Source organism: Chrysochloris asiatica, unplaced genomic scaffold (genome assembly GCF_000296735.1).
Source record: "Chrysochloris asiatica unplaced genomic scaffold, ChrAsi1.0 scaffold00010, whole genome shotgun sequence".
In the NCBI taxonomy this organism is placed as follows: Eukaryota; Metazoa; Chordata; class Mammalia; order Afrosoricida; family Chrysochloridae; genus Chrysochloris; species Chrysochloris asiatica.
In genome coordinates this window covers 15,280,711-15,304,093 of record NW_006408528.1, presented here as the reverse complement: position 1 = coordinate 15,304,093, position 23,383 = coordinate 15,280,711, and the positions used below count along the sequence as shown (strand labels likewise).

Below are 23,383 nucleotides of genomic sequence, written 5' to 3'. Positions count from 1 at the left end.
TATCTTCCTCTAGTCAAGTTCTGATTATGGAGCCATCAAGGCTAGATCAAAAGGCACGTTTGGGCGTTCTTGTTCATCTCCCGTCACTTCCTATCAGTTGGGTACTTCACTCTCAGCTCTAGCCCTCTGTGGCTATGTGTGCTCACCTACAAAGGCAGTGTTACTTTCCTGACCCTTAGGTAGTGCTGCAAGATAAGCACTAGACTACTAACGACAAGGTCGGTGGTTGAAACTCACTGACCACTCCTTGGAAACTGTACAGCGTCACTAGTTGCTAGAACCAACTCAACTGCACTTAACAACATGGTTATAAAGTTGCTTATATTTTTTCTCGACAGTTTGGGCAGTTAGCACTTATAATTGTACCTGTGCTTCTGGTAAACATGGTCCAAACACTTCCAACAAAAGTGTGTCTTCTCTCACTGCTCTTTCAAAGTCTGCAAAAGATATCTTGCCATCATTGTCATAATCCTAGGGAGGAAGAGTATTTTCTGGTAAATGATTAAGTTGTTTTAAATTTTGCGTGGAAAGTATCTGCCTAGATGAAAAGGTTTTACCAAGAGAAACGATCACAGTTTTACATTCACTATGGAGCTTTGGTAGCATAGTTGTGAATCGGGCTACGAACCGCATGGTCTGCAGTTCGAAACTACCAGCTGTTCCATGAGAGAAAGATGAGGCTGCCAGCTCCCATAAAGATTTACAGCCTTGGAAACCCTGTACAGGGTTGCTATGAGTCAGAACTGACTCCATGGCACATGACAACAACAAATGGAGTCTGGTGTGGTGCTCTAGGATAAATACTGGACTGCAAAGTTGGTTTGAACCACAAGGTCAGTGGTTCAAACTCACCAGCCACTCCTTGAAAACCCCATTCAGGGTGGCTGTGAGTCAGAATCGACTCAATGACACTTAACAGTAATTTACATAAAAGGTTTATGGGGGCCACAATGTTTAGTCTTGTCTATAAAGGACTTATACTATAAAAAACTCATTTGCTAATTTTGTGGTTAGTAAGTGCATTAGAACGGCAACTTTTAAACTTCATTTCTAGTAGAAGAATTTGTTTATCTTTTACATGGGAGGTCACCATGTAACAAGGATAAAGTTACTGTAAGGCGCTTGGAGTAATAGAAGTAATTGTTCAGGATGGGCTACAGTCTTGAGAAGCAGACTTGCAGCCCACAGCTGGGCTGTTAAAGTTCGTTGGGATCTGGGGAGGTGGGAGAGATGTAGAAGGGTGGCCCAACTGGAGTTATGAGAGTAAACAGTAAGTAGCCTGACAGACCTGTGTGGAGTGTTAACACTCATGACAAGGATTATGGGAGATGCAAGTGTGCAAGGATGGGAGGAGGAGAGGGCAAATTCTGAATGCCTTTACCTGCTTAATTAAATTTGAATTGATGGGTTCTTGCTTTTTTTAACTTCCAGGCTTAATCACATCAGAGTTGCCAAGGGTCTAATCTAGAGAGGTGTGAATAATTATCAGAAAAAAGTACACTCTGTAACATTTCCTTTCGAACAATAAGGGATAAGTAGGTGTCCTGGGGAACACACTTGTCTTTCAGGAAGCGGGCCCTCAGCCCTAGAAACACCAGAGAGCATGAACTGCACTGGACATGGGGGCAGCAGCTCCAAAATCCTTCTTTTCTGCCCTGAACTCAGATGAGCTGGGCTTGGCTGCCCTCCACTCCAAATCTCACTGGGCTGCACGTTAGGATCATAACAAAAAAAGACAAAAATAACTGCATTGATAATAAGCATACTACAGTCTTTCTTTAAAAATGAATTATGTATCACATTTTCTAGTGTCACCTTGGATAGCACTGGGGTTACCAGTTGAGCTGCTAACCTTTAGGTCAGCAGTTCGAAACTACCAACTTATTCCATGGGAGAAAGATGAGGCTTTCTGCTCGCATAAACATTTACAGCCTCAGAAGCCCTGTACAGGGTCACTGAGTTGAAACTGACTCCATGGCACACCACCATCTGTACTTTAGTTTTCTCATCTGCAAATGGAGATAATAGTTTCAAGTTCATTTGGGGGTTCTGATGATAAAATGAGCTCATACATTAAAGCACTTTATCAAAACAGTGATTATCCTACATTGTTTTATTTTAATGAGTGTTTTGATGGATTGGAAGAGTAAAGTCATGACGACAGAACAGAATAGCATCTGATTTTACACAAACTGAATCTGACATGCCCTCAAATTAAGGTTTTACTGATAGTAAAATATTTTTAAATACTAAAATTTTTGTGTAATGAGTCAATCAGCCATTCAATAAACTGAGCACCCACTATGAACCAGGCATTGTTCTAAGCACTGGATAATTCACTATGTTGTAAAGTGACATCGAGTTGGTTCTGACTCATAGTGACCCTGTATAAGATTCCCAAGGAGCATCTGGTGGGTTTGAACTGATGACCTTGCAGTTAGCAGTCCCATGTGCCGAGGACCAGCCTCGAAAATTTGTGAGAGCTTGGAGGGGGGTACAGAGTCAGTGAAAAACACACACACACAGAGTCAATGGGTCGTGAGTCTTAGGCAGATGATGATGACTTCTCTTAAAAGTTTTTTGCTTCTTATATACTATTATGATCTCTCTATAGTCACGTACAATCAATTACAATTTAAGTGTTACATTCTTTGTGTTCAACAAACATTCAGGTTACAAAAAACACACAGAAACATCAGAACATTCCTTTGATTCTTCTCATATCCTGTTCCTTTGCATCCCCTAATTATCCCGATAACATCAGGTTTATTCCCGTAATTCTTTTTGTTTTTCTTTAATCCTCCTAAAAATGTCTAATTAACTTTTAAGCAAAGTTCTATATCTTGACTTGCATTTTCACTCTCATCTATTACTTTTTATAGCTTCATTAATCACAATCCGCAATCACAACAGTTATTTTTACCATGACTGTCGTACATGTTGGTTACTTATAATGGATTTAAGAATAAGAACATAAAAGTACCTAAAGTTTCATAGTCAAGAACAAAGCAGCAATTCCCCTATACTAATAATTTCCCAAAACCTCTAGTTAAATTTCTACCCACCTTCCTACATGTTCCCACAGCTCTTGATTGTCTCTTTGCTATCTTCTGGGTGCCTCGGTGTCTCTTGCCGAAACCAAGCAGGATGTTGATTACAAGATTGTTTTTTAGCTATCTTTCAGGTGCCTCAGTGTCTCTTGGCGAAACCAAGCAGGATGTAATCTTAAGCTTGAATTGACAAAGCTTTTAGCTGATGTGGCTTTTCCTAATGGTGAAACTCATTGTTGATGTAAAAAGCAACTATTATAACTTTACATGATTAAATTTAGTGTGAGAGTGTCTAAATGTAATTTTAATTTTTACTATGATTATAGCAAATTATCAAGTGAATATATAGAAAATTATTAAAGAACTTCTTATAATAAGATTAAAATTGAGCCATGCACAAAAGGAAAAAAACGAGAACTGCAAGGCCTCGGCATGAGGTTCCCCTCGGGGCTTTGCCATCCAAGAAGACAGTCATTGTCGCTTTGCTAAACAATGAGTTTTTCATGCTTAGGGTTTCTTGCCGTTCCGTTCCTTGATGGCATGGCTTCTGCCACCTATGCATATCCTACAGCACCACACCAATATTCTACATTCACTACAGAGGAAAGTAATTTCTTAATTTTCAGATTGCTACAATATCCATGTAATGATTATATTTATAATTTTTCATTCTTACCATTTTCTTCAATGTTATTTCTACCAATTCTTTTATTCCTTCATCAGTCTGTTCTTCAGGTAAGTACTGATGCAGACTGTTCCTCAGCATGTCAAATATTTCCTCTTCAGAAATGTAGCCATCACCATTCAAATAATAAACTTCAAAACAGACTTTTCAAAGAATAAAAGTTGTTTTAGGACTTTTATGAAAACAGTTGTCACTTGTCTTCTTGGTTATTGCAATATGTAACAAAGGATAAAAATTCATACAGCATATAATTATAGGCTTAATGTGCTATATGGCAGCATAATTTTAGAATATTGGTAAGTACTGTCAAGTTGGTTCCAACTCTTAGCAACCCTGCATAGGATTTCCAACGAGCAACTGGTAAATTTGAAGGGTCAACCTTGTTTAGCAGTCCAGAGCTTATCCTACAGCACCACAGAAGGATTCCATATATATGTATATGTATTTAGAAAGGGCCCATCACTCCTCGTGGCCTGCTTCTCTGCACAATCCAAATGACCAAATCAACTCTCCCTTGAAGTGACTTCCATTTCAATGTGTAACTTCTACCACAGTTCATTCAGTTATCCTACAGATGTGCTTTCTCAGCTCATGAGACTACAACAGTGAAGGGGCGCCTAGTGAAAGTGTGCAGTCTAGTGAAATGGTAGAATCAGGTAAACAGTGAAGGGGCGCCCATGAAGTGTGCAGTCTAGTGAAATGGTAGAATCAGGTAAACTCCAAGATTAGCTGTGTCTTTCTGTTGAGTTTCTCCAATCTATAACATAACATGAGTGTATAGTGCAAGCCAACTAGAAATATATTTTCCTAATTTTTAACTGTACTTGGAACATGGAAGTGGGACTAGATGACGAAAATGCGCTGGATTTGTGTGATGGTATTCAACCCAATACAGATGAACTCACTGTCACAAAGTGTTGGTATTACTGCAAAGAATTTACACCCAGGAAACAGCTTTAACTTCTTGATGTTGTTAAGTACCATTGAGTCGGTTCTGACATAGTGACCCTGCACAGAGTTTCCAAGGCTGTAAATCTTTATGGGAGCAAAAAGCTTCATCTTTCTCCCACAGAACAGCTGGTAGTTTTGAACTGCTGACCTTGAGGTTAGAAGCCCGATTTGTAACCACTACGCTACCAGAGCACCTTAACTTGTTAAGTGCTGTCGAGTCGATTCTGACCCATAGCAACCCTGTATAGGGTTTCCAAGGAGCAGCTAGTGAGCTTGAACCACTGACCTTGCAGTTCAAACGACTTTGCAGTCTGATGCATTAGCCCACAACGCCATACCTTAACTTCTTAGTGAGACTTTAATGTTGCTGTAGTTCTTTAAAATGTGCATTCAATTCAGAGATCTTCATTTACAAATGTTTAAAATCCAAATTCAAGTGAAAGCATATGAGATTAAAATGTGCATTACAGGTACAAGGAAATCTTACTTTCTTTGTAGTCTTTTCTTAATGCAATTTGACACCATCATAAGGCAATCGGTTCCCTTGAAAACTGCTACTTAAAACCATCTGTATTCTCTTACCAGGATTCTTCACCCAGAACCTGACTCTAGAGGTGTAAAGGATAGGGAGTATGCATCAGACCAATAGTACAGTGAGGTGAGCCCAAAGCTAAGCAAAATGGTGAATTAGGAGTTTTTTGTATTTGGAATTCCTTCCCTTCCCTTTGTGTAGGCAGTTTCATTTATAATCATTCTCCCTTTGAGCTCCCATTGTCCTCAACCTTGTTCCCTTTTCCTCTTCCCTCTCTTTTTAAATAAAACCCAAAGCTAACATTTGTTGTTGTTAGGTACCTGACTCAGTGCTAACACTATAGTGTATTAATGCCTTCCATTTTCTTTGATGAAAAGACAAGGAATGGCTCCTACACAAGTGCCCTTGTGTGGCTCTGTGGGTTAATGCGCTGAACTGCAAAGTTGGTTTGAACCTCAATGTTCAAGTTCACCAATTATATATTTATACATATAATTATACACACACACACACACACACACACTGTTCCTTTTCATCTTGTAACCTCAGCAGGTATTAAGCCCTATTTCCACTGAACCTAGCAGTATTTCTCAGAAACTTCAGCCTCTGGCACACAACCTGACAGCTAGTTGTTTTCAGACTAGGCCTATCCTGAGGACATTTATTTGCACATGACAGAACTAGTAAAGGAACTACTTGGGGATGCTGGGGCTGGGGACTGTACTGAGACTTTGCAATTGGGTCACTCATTTAATCTGCTTTTAACTTGTTGAAGTCCTGGTATGGTGTTGTAGGATAAGCATTGGACTGCTAACCACAAGGCAGGTGGTTCAAACCTACCAGCTGCTCCTCGGAAGCGCTGTCCAGGGTCACTAAGACAAAACCGACTTGACAGCACTAACGTGAAGACACTATTTTTGCGAGGTTCCTATAGAGGGCAATGGTTTCACAATTCTTTGCAGGTTAATGAGCTGGACTGCAAAGTCAGTTTGAACTGCAAGGTCGGCAGTTCAAGCTCACTAGTCACTCCTTGGAAATGCTATACAGGGTTGCTATGGGTCAGAAGTTCTGACTCGATGGCACTTAACAACAACAAATACAAAATAGACAATATATTATTATTAATCCAGTAACCACATAGAGAAATCTTACACTTCAGCTTTTCTTCAAAAGTCCCTCGAAGAAACACTGATAATCCTTTAACCCACTCGTTTACATTTATATGATTATCATTGTTTTTGTCGAACACAAAAAACACTGAAATAAAAAGAATGTGCATTATAATTTAGTGCTATTTTATAATTCCACAGTATGTATGTGTAGAAAGAAAAAATTTCTCTCAAATTGAAGGGTTTTGGCAGTCTTTCTGGGAAGTACCAAAATTATTGAAAATGATTTTGTTTTCCCCAGGATGTTAGAAAAAAAGAATCATTCTACTCCATTAACAATGCTGAACTTTGCTTGTCATCTTTCACACAGTAACTATGAGCCAAGAAGATCAACAGAGGAGTTCATCAATGTGATGGATAAGTTTATTGTGCAAAGACTGGAAAAAATTCTAGAGTTTGCACAATACCTAAATTATTAAAATAACTATTTTTAAAACCTCCAGTGGAATCTTAGTATTTATTTTCTAATAGTGAGTTAAAATATTTACTCTTTTTTAAAAACATGATGCGCAGGTTATTTATTTTGATTGAAGTCACAGCTCTCGGGTATATGCATTAAGACAGAATTTATTAACTATACTTTTATAATGTACAACTCTGTACACCTTCACTCAATTCATAACAAAAAATTTTAAAATTCATTATGAAGCCAACTAAATCATATTATCTTAAATCTTCTGAAATTTTTAATGTTATTAATTCTTGCACTAATATGCTTTTTATTTTATGAGAATGAAGTAATTTAGTCATTTACATCTGTGGTGTGTAAATTCAAGGATATAATTAAGAACTATATGCTTATTTTTAAAAAACATAATACTACTAGCTTATTTAGTTCACTATGGGCAAACTCTCTAAACTGTACATCTATGAGATAAGAAATTCTGAGGAAGTTTCTGTTAAGAACCATTTTCACATTCAAACCAAATACTACTTTATATTGGCAGTACTCTACGAACTATGCCTTCCTCATTTCACATGAAAACAAAACTTTGATGAAAATATTACCTACACAGGTAATATTTGGCCCACTTCAGTCTCACATGAGGTCTTACCCCTATCCATCAGTTTATCATCAGTCATTCCAAATATTTTGTGTAGGATCCCTTGAAATGCATGACGATCTAGCCCAATCTTAGCAAGTCTTCCATCAGTTCTCTTCACCAAGCTGTTAAAAAGTTTTATGAGACACTCTATTTCACTTTTTTGGACTGTAAAATGAAAAGACATAAATACACCTTATATTTAATTACTAAGCTTTCCAACCCAATCTAATGTTATTTTACTAAGCAGTTGTTTTGTTCTTATGCCAGATGCTGTCTGGTGATATAAACAGAATGGTATGAATTTGTTAGCATAAGCTGGGCCTCACCCAGAAATCCTGTAAAACCATATATAATTGATAACTATGGACTAGAAAGATTCCCACCATAACAACATGGAAAGAAATCGGTGTGAGAAACAGGAGTTGGGCCATATAGGCTTCCAACTGTGCCTTAAAGGACACGCAATACTTATAAAGGATTGTGTGGGGATGGTAAAGAAGTGGAAAATCCAGGGGAGAGAACACCGAGCAAAGGAAATAGATGGAATTGGGTGATGTTGAACATGTTTTATTGGGTGCACAAGGATACAGACATGAAAAACCAGTGGAAGAGGATAGGCTGATAGGAGTCTTACATGCCTGGTCACAGGACTAACAGCTCTATTGGAGCCGTACATCCCATGGTGTGACCACTGTCCCATGCTTGTCAAATATGCAGATTCCAGGTCCTGCCCAGTTTGATCTAGGTAGCTCACACCTCATTATACCCAACCATCAGTGTTTGAGAAATCATTGGTAATTGAAATAGCATTGGGGGTACTAGAGATGAGGTCATACAGTTTTAATTTTTAATTTCAAAGCAATTTTTGATTTACAGAAGAGATGCCACGATAGTACATAGCAGCGCCATGTGTTAATATCGTAGGTACATTGCACATTGGCAAAAACTTGTATAAACGTAACATTGGTACATTATAATGAACAAAACCATACAATTTATTCAGATGTCACCAGTTTTCTGACAAACGTCCAATCCAGAATCTCCTCCCATCTGTGATAGTTTTCAGTATTTTCAGGTTTTTCATGACCATGGCATTTGGAGAATACTGGTTCCTCCTCCATTTGGGGTTGCCTGGTTTTTTGCCAGGATTAGTCTAAGGTTTTGTGTTTGGGAGAATATCCTAGAAGTATTGTTCTCATTATATTATATCAGGGGATAGATAGCAACATGCCTTATCACTCTGATCACGTGGTAGTCTACCAGATTTCTCTAGAACACTTATTTTTTTCCTTTCCACAAGTTGCTCTTTAGAAGGGAATCACTTAAGAACATTCTGCTTCCTTGAAGGAAGGAAGCTATGTCCATTCTCCATTTATTTCATCGTTTATATTGGTACAAACTCATGGCCATTTATTGTATGTTGTGTTGTTGTTAAGTACCATCGAGTCGGTTCTGACCTATAGCAACCCTGAACAGGGTTTCCGAGGCTGTAAATCTTTACAGGAGCAGAAAGTCTCATCTTTCTCCCGCAGAGCAGCTGGTAATTTTGAACTGCTGACCTTCAGGTTCGCAGCCCAATTCGTAACCACAACACTACCAGAGCTCCTTATACAACAGGCTATATTCCAACTCTGTGGTATTTTCAGGTTGGCTCCTGCGTGTCTCTAATATACTTTCGTCTTTTTTGCACAATTCTTTACTTTATGGCACTATATGATGTTTCAGAGCCTTCTATTTTTTTTCCCCTACTCAGCTATTTCTCCAAGGAGCCTCTGGCTCTTTCTTACTGTAGAGAATGGTGTTTAAAAACCAAGGTCTGGGAGCTAGTATGTTTGATGCCACTTGCTTGCAGGCCCTCTCAGAAGTATGAAATGTACATGCATATTTCTAAATGCTGTAGAATAAATTCCGACTCACAATGACCCTTTATAGTTTTCAGGAAGCAGCTGGTAGGTTTGAACCGCAGACCTTATTCTATAGTGCCAAACCAGGAGTCCATATGCATGTATACTGACCCATTCATACACACATTAATAGCCCATGGTATTATGTCTCATAAAAAAATTGAATGACAAATACTGGACCAGTGAACTCAGCAGTGGTACTGGGTTGTCAGGAGAGATTAAAAACTCACGAACCCTCAAGGAAAAGGGGCTCAGGAATTCACATACATAAATCATACTAGGTTTAACTTACTTCTTTATGCTGGGGATAAGTGCTGCCAAGTCAATTCCCACTCTTAACGCCCCTGTACAGGGCTTCTAAGGAACAGCTGGTGGGTTTGAACTGCCAACTTTGTGGTTACCAGTCTAGTATCTTACAGTATCACACCAGGAGTCCTCTATCTGGTAGGAGTGGATTTAAGTATTTGGAGCTTTAACAAGGCCATCTGTCGCTATCTCGACAGTCTTAGACAAAACATAAAAATATGGACTGGAAAATCATCTAGAGACTCGGCTGTTTACGCTCTTTTATTCAAGGTGCTGCATAATGTTCACATCTACTCAATTTCTACCAGGGCCTAGCATAACAGTTGTTGCTGTTAGGTGCCATCGAGTCAGCACTGACTCATAGCGACCGTGTGCACACCAGACCGAAACACTGCCCGATCCTGGGCCAACCTCACTACTTTTGCCACGCTTGAGTCCATCGATGCTGCTACCTCACAATAAAAGTTCGTTGAATACACATAATGATAAAACTTGCATATTAGGATAAATGTCAAGCTTAGAGTACATGGTGTTAAAGAAGTTAAGGTAAGATCTGGACGAGAATCAGGATCCAAAATCATTTGTAGACACCAAAATCATCAGTTGAGTCAAAGAACATAAAATTTGTAAGAAATGGTTTTCAAATTCTGCACCTACCTTTAAAAAAACTGTCATTAACTGATGTATGTGTAATATAGGCTCAGTGACAGCAGATGTGCCATGGATTGAACAGGTTGGTTGGCCCATGATGCTCGGTGGTTTGGCAGCTATGTGATGCTTCTCCATGATGTGATAAATCAGTAAGGCAATGGTGATCTGATGAAAAGGAGTTTCTCTGGGATATGGTATGCAACACCTTTTATCTTACGACAAAAGGCAAGAGAAGTGAGCAGAGGAGAGGGACCTAGGACCACCAAGCAAGGGTCCCTGCACCATGAAGCTCCTAGAACGATCTCAAGACACACAGAGAACTCTGCGTCTGGACTTTGAGAGAATGGATTATCTGGTTGTTAAAGCCTCATTAGAGACAGAAACAATGCAGAAAAGACTATTCCCAGCTCAGTATCATGCAAGCTGGGATTGATTGCTTCACCTGCAAACCACAACGTAGGTCAGGAGTCCTCAAACTTTGTGCACTTAAAAATAGCTGTAGTAAAAAATTTGGACCATTGGCCTTAATCCCAGAGATTTTTTAAGTCTAAGGCAGTACCTAGGAATCTTTCTTTTCAACAAACTTATAGATGACTCTGAAGGTGATGATTCTTTGGAGATGCGGTACATAGCCACGACTGGTTACATAATTTGTGTTGCCCAATTCAAAATTAAAATATAGGTCCCTTCAAAAGAGTATTAAAGTTGGTGACACCAAAACATTAAACCAAACATGGGGTCCTGTGAAAGAGCGGGTTTTACCCCTGGAGCCCACCACACATACAACTATCTTCAGTTTTCTTCCACATGGCTGCCCAAGTGGTTATTCTAAAGTATAATATAAACTGATTTTGTCAACATCTCCATCGTCTACAAGAAGGAAATACAAGGCCTTCTGCTAGCTGGTCTCTGCCTCTCAAATCTCTGTCCATCCCCTACATTCTGACAATACCAAACTAGCAGTCTCATAAAATCCACCTTGTTTTGTAACTTTACATACACTGTTCCTCCAACAATTCATTTCCCCACACCATGTGAGACACCGTCTCCTGTGAAATGCTTCTCCTCAGGTCCAGAGCCCTCCCCTCCTCCTGAGCCTGTACTACTTTCAAAGCTGCATTTCTTACCTCATCAGTGCATCCACGCACAGCCGCGACCAGTCTGTCAGTAGAGGCGTATGTGCAGCTAAGAAGCTGAATCCTGACTACGGCAGATAGGAACAAGGGCCTAGCAATTCACTCCCCAAGTTCGGATCCCAAGAGTCTGATCCAAGACTGATCACAGGGATGGTGAAGGACCGGTCAGCATCTCATTCTACTGTGCCTGGGGACGCCATGGCAAGGCCCGACTGCATGGCAGCTAACATCTGGGAAAAGGGTTTGGAGTATTGTGCATAACTCTACAATAGCATTGTCCAGTAGAACTTTCTGAGATGATGGAAATGTTCCATTCCAGCTCTCATTTGGTCGCGCCTGAAATGTGGCTAGTGATTATACTTAATCTTAATTAGCCATGCTTCTGATCAAGTGTTATATACTTACATGCTTTCAAGACGTACATAATGAAATCAAACATATTTAGGGCTAGCAGGTATTACTCATTCAGTAGGATGGGAAGAGGAGTTGACTTTAAAAAGTATGCAAAATTCCTTCTACATGTTACAAAAGCCAGCAAATGCTGTTAAAAAAGCAGCAAATGACAGCAAATATTACATTCAGCATGGCCTAAATCTAAAGGACTGTTCTGAACAGTTAATGGATGTATGATAGCAGGATAAGAATATACACCCTAGAAGTATTAGAGAAGCTGAGATAATTAAAAAACCTGTTGGAATAAGAAGAAATGGAATATGTCTATGAGGTTCCTGTGACCCAGAAAATTGAAAGTGCCCACCAAAGAGGGAGTCCTGGTGTGGTGCTGCAGGATATGCATTGGACTGGTAACCGCAAGGTTGGCAGTTCAAACCTACCAGCTATTCCTTGGAAATCTTAGACAGGGTCGCTATGAGTCAGCAGCAACCTGACCCTTAATAACAAGAGAACTTACTAAACATAAGGTTCCTAAACCACTAAAAACATATTCTTTGAAAACTGTCGGATTGCTTGTAGACATGTTTGAAAAACAAAATTTGCAGGGTAACTTTTAAAGGCTTGTTAAATTTGATTAGCTTCAATAAACATTAATCACATGACATGTGCAGAGCCCCATGCTGTATCGCGATCTACGGTATCTTCTATCAACTCCTGACATACAGTAAACATGAGCCAGTGTGGGTTACGTGGGACAATATCTGGGGAGGGCCAGAGAACTAGGGGGACAGGTCAAAGCAAACCTTTATATTTTATTAAAAATTCTATTTTATACTAACAACTAAATCAGTTCTTGGCTGACTGATAATCCTTTAGCATTTAAGATGTCCTGAAAATCGCTGCTAGGGTTCTCACACACCCAAATACGTAGAGGCTTCCAAAAGTTTGTTAACAAATTGAAGTTTTCCAAAAACTTTTGGAAGCTCCTCTTATATTTTTACATATTTTCCATGTAAGGGTAGGCATAATTATATATTTGCTTATCTACTTTTTAATAAAAAAAGTAGATCTGATAGTGGCCAAACGATCAGATAGGAAGTAGAGAGACTGTTGTAGGGTTGGAAACCGTCTACTTATATTTAAGTTTGATTGAATAAATATGTTCACGGAGTGCTGCAAGTCTGGTCAGTACTCACAACTCTTGACACTTTTACTTATGGATTCTACCAGTTTCTTCAGAGCCCTCTGGTCCATGTTGCACGTGACTCACACTCCCGACTTCCCAGACAGCCTAGCTCCACGCCTGAGCGCTCTGGGTTGCCAGTGATTCCAGAGCTCACTACTTCCTACCTAACATAGAATGTTACCATGGCGACTTCCCAGCAACCAGCCGTGGAAGATGTCTGAAAAAATCACTGAAAAATAAACAATAATTGTTGCGACCACACAGAAAAATGCAGTAATTTCATTAACGTTATTGTTATTGACAATCACAGCAATTCCAACATTTATCTTCTTTGGGACTAAACACTGCCTAGAGCCTTGGTGTGGCACTGCAAAGTCAGCAGTTCAAACCCACCAGCCCCTCTCGGAAACACTACACAGGATCACTAAGAGTTGGAACTGATTTGATGGCACAAAACAACAACAAACATACCTGAGGAGCCCTAGAGGTGCAACGGTTAAATCCTTGGTTGCTAAGTGACTGGTTAATGGTTCAAAGCCATCAGATGCTCTGCAGTAGAAAATGTGGCAGCTGGCTTTTGTAAAAATTACAACCTTGGAAGTTCTGTGGGGGGACATTTTTACTCTGTCCTACGGGGGCACTATGAGTCGGAATTGACTTGATGGCAACAGGTTTTTGTGATTCTAAAATTGTTGTTAAAGTTATTCAAGAAAAAGTATGGCTTGGTGGGGGAGGAAGTAAGAGCTGTTACTAACTTGCTTGTAATAACTTTAGACTGAACATAAGTGATATGAGCCTGTCAAATTTCCTTTCTGTACCCCACTGGAAGACTGCTATGGACACAGTCAGAGGAGATGGGATTTTACAGACAGTCAACACGGTCTAAAAAGAATGAAAAGTTTTGCCAGGTTGCTTGCTTCACCAGTCTAACGCAATGACTGTTGCTTCTAGTAGGATATAATCACCACAGAACCACCAGTTTGCAAGCCTTCACTTTGAGGTGCAGAGTGAAACCAGTCAACAAATAACCTGATCAACTTAACTCATCTTTTTAATGAAAAACAGTTCTGGGAAACCTTCTTTGGATACAAAACGTCCCTCAAATTTCTTAAGTACTCAAGAACATATAGATAATATTCTATTAGGAAATAGAAAATATATGAAGTTCTAAGCATAAAATCTTAAGAACCTTACTAAGCATTATGTTACTTTCACTGTGAAAAGTCAGGGACTTGACTTATGAGTATTAAACACCTAGTGTAGCGTTTATCATCTTTATGGCTTTACTTTTCACCGCAAAGGGAGCTGATATAAGAACAAAGCTATTTTTAAGTAAAATAGCTATTTATTCAGCCTCTTGTCATGCATGCCAAAATCTTTTGTGCATATATCATTATAATTACCACACCCTCTATAACAGGCATAATTTTACATCAAATTATATTTCATGTTATTTGATTATATAAAAATGTAAAGTGAAAATGATTTATCAGTTCCTATTAACATTACTAGTAAACAATTCAGGAAGAGATATGAGGCACAAACTCTTAGTAAAATATGACACAGGAAGAGCAATAATGTTGTTGTTTAACTTGTCATAATGTTATTAATATACAAAGACAACAAACTTGTCAAACACCCTCTTTACTAAGTTTCTGGCAATAGCTTTATGTAACAAGATACAGCATACCAGGCCTGCCACTCAACTTGAATATGGTAAATCTCAGCTTCAATATGAAGCTGTGAAAAGATAAGCAACAAAACATCAAAAACCTGCTTTTTACATGCTAAATTTCTCAGCAAGTATGCCATTAAATACAGAAATGAACATAACATAGCAAGAATAAGAAGTTACAAAAGCTAAACTTGCAGCCTAAACAAAATCCATAGAAAAATAAAATAACTATCACTGGTTACATAACTGGTGAAAATTTAACAGTATAAAACATGCATTTTAGAATTTTTTAACTAACAAGTTCAAAAAGTACCAGTGTCTATTTGAAATGATTACTCTTCAAGGTCAAAGTGTAGTCAAAATTAATTCAAATGACATAGCACAATCTAATGCTAACAATACTCCGTATTATTGAAGTGGAGGTAAACTTCCGAGCTTTGGGGGCTTTCTAAACTGCAAAGGGCTGTTTCTCGGGTTCCCTCAAAGCAGCACCCACAGAGGCCCAGGATACCACTCAGCTCAGTAAAGGGCTAGACTTCTTGTGCCCCGCTCTGACCTCCCCAGGAAGCATGGCTGCTGCACCCACAAAAATAGGATGTGTGAGGGTCAAAGGCACGCTGTTCCACTAGCTAAAGAGATAGCAAACCACCCTCCCGCTCCCTAAAGCTCCTTCCCCTGGTAAATAAAAGTATACGAGGGAAAAAATAAAATTCATTTAGCTACAGAGCAAGGATTTTGATATATCAGTGTAATCCCTAGTTCCAAATGTTAGCTAGAGTCATGTGGAGATTTCTGAGCACATCTTGAAGACGTGTCCAGTTTCAATTTCTGTTACTTATAATTAGATACTTCTAGTTAAGAATACTCACTTTATCCCCAAGTATCTGAACCACTAGTATGACTGCAGTGCGCTGTCTCCCAGAGCTATTAAGCGCTGGAAGAGAAAAAAAGATGTTTAAGCAGCAGGCAACGAATCTGGCCCTTTCACACAGCGGCATCTGAGTGGCTACTGAAAGTCCAGGAATAATTTTAAAAACAAGAAAACTCATGCATCTCAGTAAATATGTCCTATTTCTCACAGTTGAAATTTCTTTAGACATTGCACTTTCTTTTTAAGGGAATCCTGACTTTTGCTGCCATTATGGCGAGTCAGGACTGGAACCAGCAGCCTTCTTCTTCTTCTTCTTAGTGTGCTTCTTATGCTTCTTTCTCTTCTTTGCTTTCTCCTGTAAAGACAAGTTACATGTTAGACATTACTGTATGAAAACATGCAAATTAAAACTCTTCCTTAGTATATAAGCTATGAAACAGCATGTCCTGTAAATATCTCAAAGTCTCAACAACCAATGTTGTATGATGCTAAGACAGTTCTTGCTGATTTTCAACAAGGTAGGAAACTCTTCATTATTCACATACTAATGTCATTTCCAGCAAAGGTTCCTGTAGAAAATAAGTTCTACTGGACCATGCTATGAATCACTATACGCCATGCTATATTTAAATCACAGTTACTGCATACAGGTCATTACGTTATAATATAGAAATGTTTTTGTAAAACGACATTTTCCAGAGAAGACAAATGTTATTATCTGTTATTGTGTTCAACAGTTAGAATGCAGCTATTGTATTCTGCGTGTCCTTTGTTACTGTTCTTTTATCTGCTGTTACATGAATTCTGATTCAGGGTGATCCCCTGTGCATGCCAGAGCAGGACTGTGCTCTACTGGGCACTCAATGGCGGACTTCATACAAGTAGAATGATAGGTTTTGCTTCTAAGGCAAATCTCTAACCTTTCAGTTACCAGCCAGTTAGTGCATTAACAAGTCGCACCACCCAGGCACTCCCTTAACTACTTTGTTGTTGTTGTTAAGTGCTGTTGAGTCGGTACTGACTCATAGTGACCGTGTATAGGGTTTCTGAGGAACGGTTGGTGAGTTTGAAATGCCAACTGTGCAGTTCAAAGCGACCTTGCAGTCTCCAGTGCATTAACCCATACTGCCACACCAGGACTCCTTAACTACTTTGTGCTGTTGTTGTTAAGTGCTGTAAAGTCGATTCCGACCCATAGTGACCTTGTACAGGGTTTCCAAGGAGCAGCTGATGAGCCTGAACCACCAACATTGCAGTTCAAACAGCTTTGCAGTCTGGCGCATTAACCCACAGTGCCACACCAGGACTCCTACTTTAGACATACTAAATTAACACCAACTAATTAGTGTTCTAGTGAGCTCTGGTAGCGTAGTGGTTACGAATCGGGCTGCGAGCCGCAAGGTCAGCAGTTCGAAACTACCGGCCGTTCCACGGGAGAAAGATGAGGCTTTCTACTCCCGTAAAGATTTACACCCTCAGAAACCCTGTACAGGGTCGCTATGGGTCGGAACCGACTCAACGGCACTTAACAACAATTAGTGTTCTGGTGTGGAGCAGTAGGGTAAGCCCTGGACCGCAAGATCAGTTTGAACAAGGTTGGTGGTACAACTTCACCAGCAGCTCCTTGGAAACCCTATACAGGGTCACTCTGAGTTGGAACTGAGTTGATAGCACTTACCAACAATTAGTGTAAGAGATAGAAAATGAGGTTGTCTGCTCCTATCAAGTTTTACAGTTAGTAGCCCAGCTCTACAGTGTCACAATGAGCTGACATCAATTTCATGGTTGGTGGCCGTGTGAATGTATAAGATTTAACCCAAGGCTGTAAATCTTGGTGGGCACAGAAAGCTTCACCTTTCTCCTGCGTAGGACTTGATAACATTCGAACTGCTTAGCTTGCAGTTAGTAGCCCAACTCTAATCCTCTAACTTACCAGGAATCCTCTGACAGTGAGTTGCTGTTGTTAAATGCTGTCAAGTCGGTTCTGACTCATAGCAACCCTGTATAGTGTTCCCAATGAGCAGCCGGTGGGTTTGAACTGCCGACCTTGAGGTTCACAGTCCAGTGCTGACCCTACAGTCCCACACCAGGAGTCCTTGACAGTTGGTAATTAGTATAAACCGATGCTTTGTTTTTAGAGAAAGATGTCACTGAAGCCTAATGAAAAGGGCCAAGTTCTCATTGGATAAAAAGGAGCTGGAGTGTTACTGAACCTGAGTCTTTGGACTATTGCTGTTGCAGAAGAGAAGGAAGAACTGTATACACAGATAGACTTGGGACAGGTGGTGGTACTCAGGAGAAGCAAATGAAAAGCAAGAAAGGAAGTGGGACGTATTAGGGGAGAAAAAGCAGAAACTTCCATCCATCTCTTCATCTACTAGCACAACCCACAACTTCCTTTCCCTCTTTCACTTAAAATCCTCAAAATGGCTACTTCTGAATACAACCCAAACACAGGTGATAAGGTCTCTACTTACTTCAAACTCATCTTGTGCGAATCCTCTTTACCTACTAAACCACTTTAACCTTCTTTCAGTTCCTCAAACATCAAATTCATTCCCACCTGGGTTCTTAGCGCCTCTCTCTGCCTAAATATCCCTCCCTGTATTTGCACCCTTACCTATCTTGTTGTCATTAAGTGTCATCGAGTCGGTTCCGACCCACAGTGACCCTGCATAGCGTTTCCGAGGAGTGGATGGTGAGCCTGAATCACCGACCCTGTGGCTCAAACCTACTTTTCAGTGTGGCACATTAACCCACAAAGCCACACCAAGGACTCCTTTTACCTGTCTTATATTTCCATTATATTGCTAAAACCTACACAGTGTCTTCATAGAGGTGCTGAATAAATAAATGCTAACTATATGAATGCAATAGTGAAGTTATGTAAGTATATATTAGGATTATCCAAAATTATCATCTACGTCCAAAGCAATCTTCACCCAAATTATTTTTCCATTCAGAAAAAAAGTGATTCTCATTTAGTCTCTTGGTCTTGAATCATACAAAATACTTTGAGTCATATATTATCCGGGGAAGATTTTATCAGAAGAGGTCCTTCATTTCGAGAGGTGGGAAAATTCTGGAATGTGGCTGTGTTGTTCGTTTACCCAAGAGGCCACAGCCTGCACTGCACTTGCTGTGCTGACAAGCCTACACAACGATTACTTCCCTGAGTTAAGTGACCCAGACTGACATCTGCTCAGGAGTGATAACCACTCCAACCCTCCTTCTTATCCTATGGTTTTCATTCTCCTTCCTGGTTTCCGCTGCTGACAGCAAAGGCTGCCTTTTAACTACCAAAGCACAGGCTTCACTCATGAGTCACTTCAGCTGCTACATTCCTGCTTATTTCCACTGGGTTTAGAGTGGTGATTCCTGCTATTACTAGGGTTTGGCTGCTCTAGAAGTAACTAATACCAAAGACTGTGGGACTTAACATGCTTCAATCTCAATATTTCATATTATAATTTAAGAAAGGTGAACAAGTGTTTAAGCTTGCATTTCTAACAGTAAATACTAAAATGGGAATAGAAAAAGTGTGCTACTCACATAAGAAGATTTTCTTTTCCCTGAATGTTAACTACATCCTACCTACTAATTGAAGCTGTTAAAGACCACACTTTTCCAGGCAGTCAATCACACATCTATCATGACTAATTTAATATTAAAGTGTGCTTTTGTCATAAAAACATAAGTGATACTTGCTGTTGCTTTTTCTCGTTCTTCGCTGCTTTTCTTCTTTTTTGCTCGTACCTAACAGAAGACAGATAAGTAATTTACACCAAAGGCACATTTATTTCATCATAACATATCTTGCATCTTAACAATTTATTAGGTAAAAATAATTTAACCATCAAGTAGCATTGTAAATGCCTCGTTACACATCAAGCCTATTATTTCAAAGAGGTTTCAATGAAAAAATTGAAAGGAAATACAGTTAAAATTTTAAAGCCCTAAAACGTTTTGCTTATGGTCCCCTTCAGCAGCTAAATAAAGTAGAGTGGTACAGTGAATGTGTTAGGCCTAAAATAAGACAAACTAACACCTGAATCCTACACTCTTGGTAAAAACTAGCCTCACTTTCATCAGATGTAAAAAGGAGACAATACAGGGGAAGTGTCTGAAATAAAGTATATAATCCTCTTACTATAAGGAGCTCTGGTAGCGTAGTGGTTACGAAACGGGCTGTGAACCACAAGGTCAGCTGTTCGAAACTACCAGCTGTTCCGTGGGAGAAAGATGAGGCTTTCTGCTCCCGTAAAGATTTACAGCCTCAGAAACCCTGTACAGGGTCGCTATGAGTCAGAACTGACTCCATAGCACACACTCCACCATACATACAGAGTCCTGGTGTGGCACTGTAGAATAAGCACTCAATCAACAGGTCACTTTGAACCACAAGGCTGGCAGTTAAACCCACCAACTACTCCTTGGAAACCCTATCCAGTGTTACTATGGGTTGAAATTGACTCAAAGGCACTTAACAACAATAACTTGTTATCATACAGCAGATTAAAATAATTAATAAAACATAATACCAGAGGACAAAAATTACCTAAACGTTGTGCTGACTGTGTATTTGACTGCTAAGTGACTACATATTAAATACCTGGATAGAAATACACACGACTATAACAATGTGAGGAAGCGTGTAGACCACAGGAATAGAACACAGCAGCTGTCAATCAGGGTGGCCCTCTGTCTAAGAGAGCACTTAGGAAATGACTGTTTTTTGCTGCTGTCATGAGAACGAGTGGGGATGCTGGTAGTTGTGTGCCAATCACATGTAGCCAGGCAGAAACAAGTGATGCTGTTATGCAATATCCAAGACAGTCTTGTATCTTCAAGAATTGTCCTACATACTGTGTGAGTTTTGGATAGGTTGAGAGACAATCCTATAGTGAACCCATTTATACTACAGACACTAAACTGAATAGGAACACAGCATTTTGTGCATGGTTAAAGACAATGAATGGCCCAGAGCTTACTAAGAAGTGCCCACCATACTGGGAAAGGCCCATGATGGCAGTGCAGCTGGACGGTATCTGAGGGGCTGCTACAGTCTGCACTCTGCTACAGCTTCAGACTTCATATCTCCTAGTGTCACCACGCCCAAGCATTCATAGATTCAAATCTAATTTTATAAAATTACAAATTGTTCTTTTCTTTTAATTTGCTCTTTATACTTCTGTGAGGAGATACTCAATTAAAAATGTGTGCAAGTGGGCTATTTAAAATTTCATTTTAGGTGGCATTTTAGAATATTGATATAAAATAGGAGCAACAGGTCTGAGAGGACTGCCACAAACTACACTGAAGTCAGAAAGACAGACAAGTACCAACAACAGAAAAGACAGGACTTGGTAAGTGGGAACAAAGGGTGGAGAAGACAGAGTCCTTTCAGAAGTAGGTGGTGCTGATGTGGGGAGCATGCCAACTCAGAAAGGAGACAAAATCAAGAAAACCAGTTCTTGTTGGCAACCTGCCACTAGCCCAGTAACCAGGGCCAGGCCCTCAAGCTTTTTAGACTACATGGTTGGAGGATAAATATGTTGATCTCTAAAGAAAGCTGCTATTTAAAAAGGCAATGATTCTAATGCAATTGTAAGTTAGATTTTGTGTGTTTTTGTTGTTGTTAAGTGCTGTTGAGTCAGTTCTTACTCATAGTGACCCAGTATAGGGTTTCCAAAGAATGGCTGATGAGTTTGAACTGCCAATGGTGCAAACTTTAGCCACCATTTATTTGGCCCCAGATATTACGTATTATGTAAAACATGTTATAAATCCATCATCTAATTCTCACAATAAAATATGATAGGTCCTTATTTTACAAACGAGGAAACCAAGGTCAAGAAAGAAATATTTTATAGATGGCAAATGACAGAGCTGAATGTAAGAATGAACTCTAATCCCAACAGAGTCTAAAACTGAAGACAGGTTTAGTACAGCTGAAAAGGACTAGGGAGGCTATCTAATTGATATCCCTCACTTTGTTGCTGTTGTTAAGTGCCGGAGTGTCAGTTCCACCTCACAGCGGCCCTATATAGTGTTTCTGAGGAGTAGCTGATGGGTTTGAACCATCAACCTGGTGGTTAGTAGTATAGTGTTTATCCTACCACATCACACCAAGACCCTACCCCCCCACTTTATAGATATGAAAATTAAGGCCACACCAACATCTCTTCTTATCCTCATCAACTTTCTACTCCCCAAATAGTAGTTCAAAACCAAACCAAATAGAGACAGTAGCTGGAAATATAGTCAACTATCAAAACAACAGTCATGTAATTATCTTCTGGAAAAATGCAAAACTAGTTCTGAAATGCAGTAACTTCTATTTCTTTTTCATAGTGCATCATTCTAGAAAAGTGAACAAATCAAATATTTACGAAGTATTCCATTTTTCAATTTATATTTATTACATTAGTAAACATTTTAAAGTGGGGAAAAAGATTTGATCATATAGTTACCTCCTCAGTATAATCAGATTCTGACAAGGACTCCGATGATAGAGGTTTATCTTCAGTATACATTTTTCTTTTTTTGCCAAGTCCTTTCAGGTCCTACAAATAATAAATATAAATTATCTTCATTAAAAGATAATATTTTACTTTACTCAGACATTTTATGGTTCTAAATTTTATTTAACAATTCTTTAAAATACCACAAAAGTATCCATCTTAGAAATGTCTACAAATTACAATTTACCAGGATTTTAGTCCTTGATTCCACTAAAACAATGCTGAATAATAAGTAATCTGAATAGAAATAACTACAAATACCATTTAAATATAATAGTCTCCTTATTTTCTTATCATAGGTGCCATAAGAAACTATATGGGTGATAAAAGATTTGGGTTCCCACATTCTAATTCTTTGTTTCTACTTAGGTTTGGATTTATAATAGGAATAACGCTGCAGGAAAGAAAATCAAAGGGTAATTATGTGTAAAAAGAGGCTATACAAGTTAATTCTTTAGTGTGTTTACAGTGTTAAATTTAGGTTTGAAAAACCTTAATCTCCACTGCTGTTGTTAAGTGTTGTTGAGTCACTTTTAACTCACAGTAACCCTGTATAGGGTTTCCAAGGAGCAGCTGGTGGGTTTGAACAACTGCTTATCCTATAGCACCACATTAGGATTCCAAGTATTTGAATGAGGAAAATGAAAGTAATTAAGGTGAAGAGGGGGATTGAGAGGAGTGCATAGGGACTTCACGCGCGCACACATCGACTGTTTCAACGTATTCATAACATCTGCCATTGAACCATCTTTAAGCGCACCATTCGCTGGCAAAAAGCACACACCATGATGTGCAATCACCACTGTTTCCAATGTGCTCAAGCCTTCACACAGTAATTCTGTGCCCCAGTCATGGTTCATTAGCAAACTTTGGTCTTTATGCAAGTGCCTAGTCTAGTATTGCATCAAAGTGGGGTCATACAATATTTGACTTTTCAGTCTGATTTCACTTACCATATGTTTTCAAGGTTTACTCATATTGTAGCATGAATCAGGGCTTTCTTCTCTTTATAACTGAATAATTACACCCCATTATATGTATAAATAGTATTTTGTTATCCATTCATTTGTTGATGGACACTTAGTTGTTTCCAACTGTTGGCTACTGCAACTCCACAGTGAACATCTGTATACAAGAATCTTTTGAGTCCCTGCTTTTAAGACTTTTGGGAACACACGTAGGAGTGGCTTTGCTTGGTCATATGGTCGTTCTATGTTTAACTTTTTGAAGAACTGCCAAATGATTTTTCATAGCATCTGCACCATTTTACATTCCCATTAGCAATGAACAAGGGTTCTAATTCC

At 39.2% G+C, this 23,383-nt stretch overlaps 1 protein-coding gene across 1 annotated transcript; it reads right to left on the bottom strand.

The window, feature by feature from the left end:
* Positions 1 to 354: 354 nt before the first annotated feature.
* LOC102824643 (EF-hand calcium-binding domain-containing protein 1-like) lies at positions 355 to 13,077 on the bottom strand. The gene is made up of 5 exons (XM_006834297.1): positions 13,020 to 13,077; positions 7,443 to 7,598; positions 6,371 to 6,475; positions 3,727 to 3,878; positions 355 to 471 (listed from the first exon to the last, which is right to left on the bottom strand). Exons 1-5 carry the CDS (start codon positions 13,075 to 13,077, stop codon positions 355 to 357), a joined length of 588 nt encoding a protein of 195 aa, XP_006834360.1.
* Positions 13,078 to 23,383: the final 10,306 nt, after the last annotated feature.

Bases quoted from the DNA above. Each gene is read 5' to 3' on its own strand.
- LOC102824643 (XM_006834297.1), bottom strand. From the start codon at position 13,077: ATGGACCAGAGGGCTCTGAAGAAACTGGTAGAATCCATAAGTAAAAGT. The intron at 7,599-13,019 runs GTGAGTACTGAC...TTCATTTTACAG, and splicing joins AAGTAAAAGTGTCAAGAGTT to TCCAAAAAAGTGAAATAGAG. The intron at 6,476-7,442 runs GTAAGACCTCAT...TTTTTATTTCAG, and splicing joins TGATAAACTGATGGATAGGG to TGTTTTTTGTGTTCGACAAA.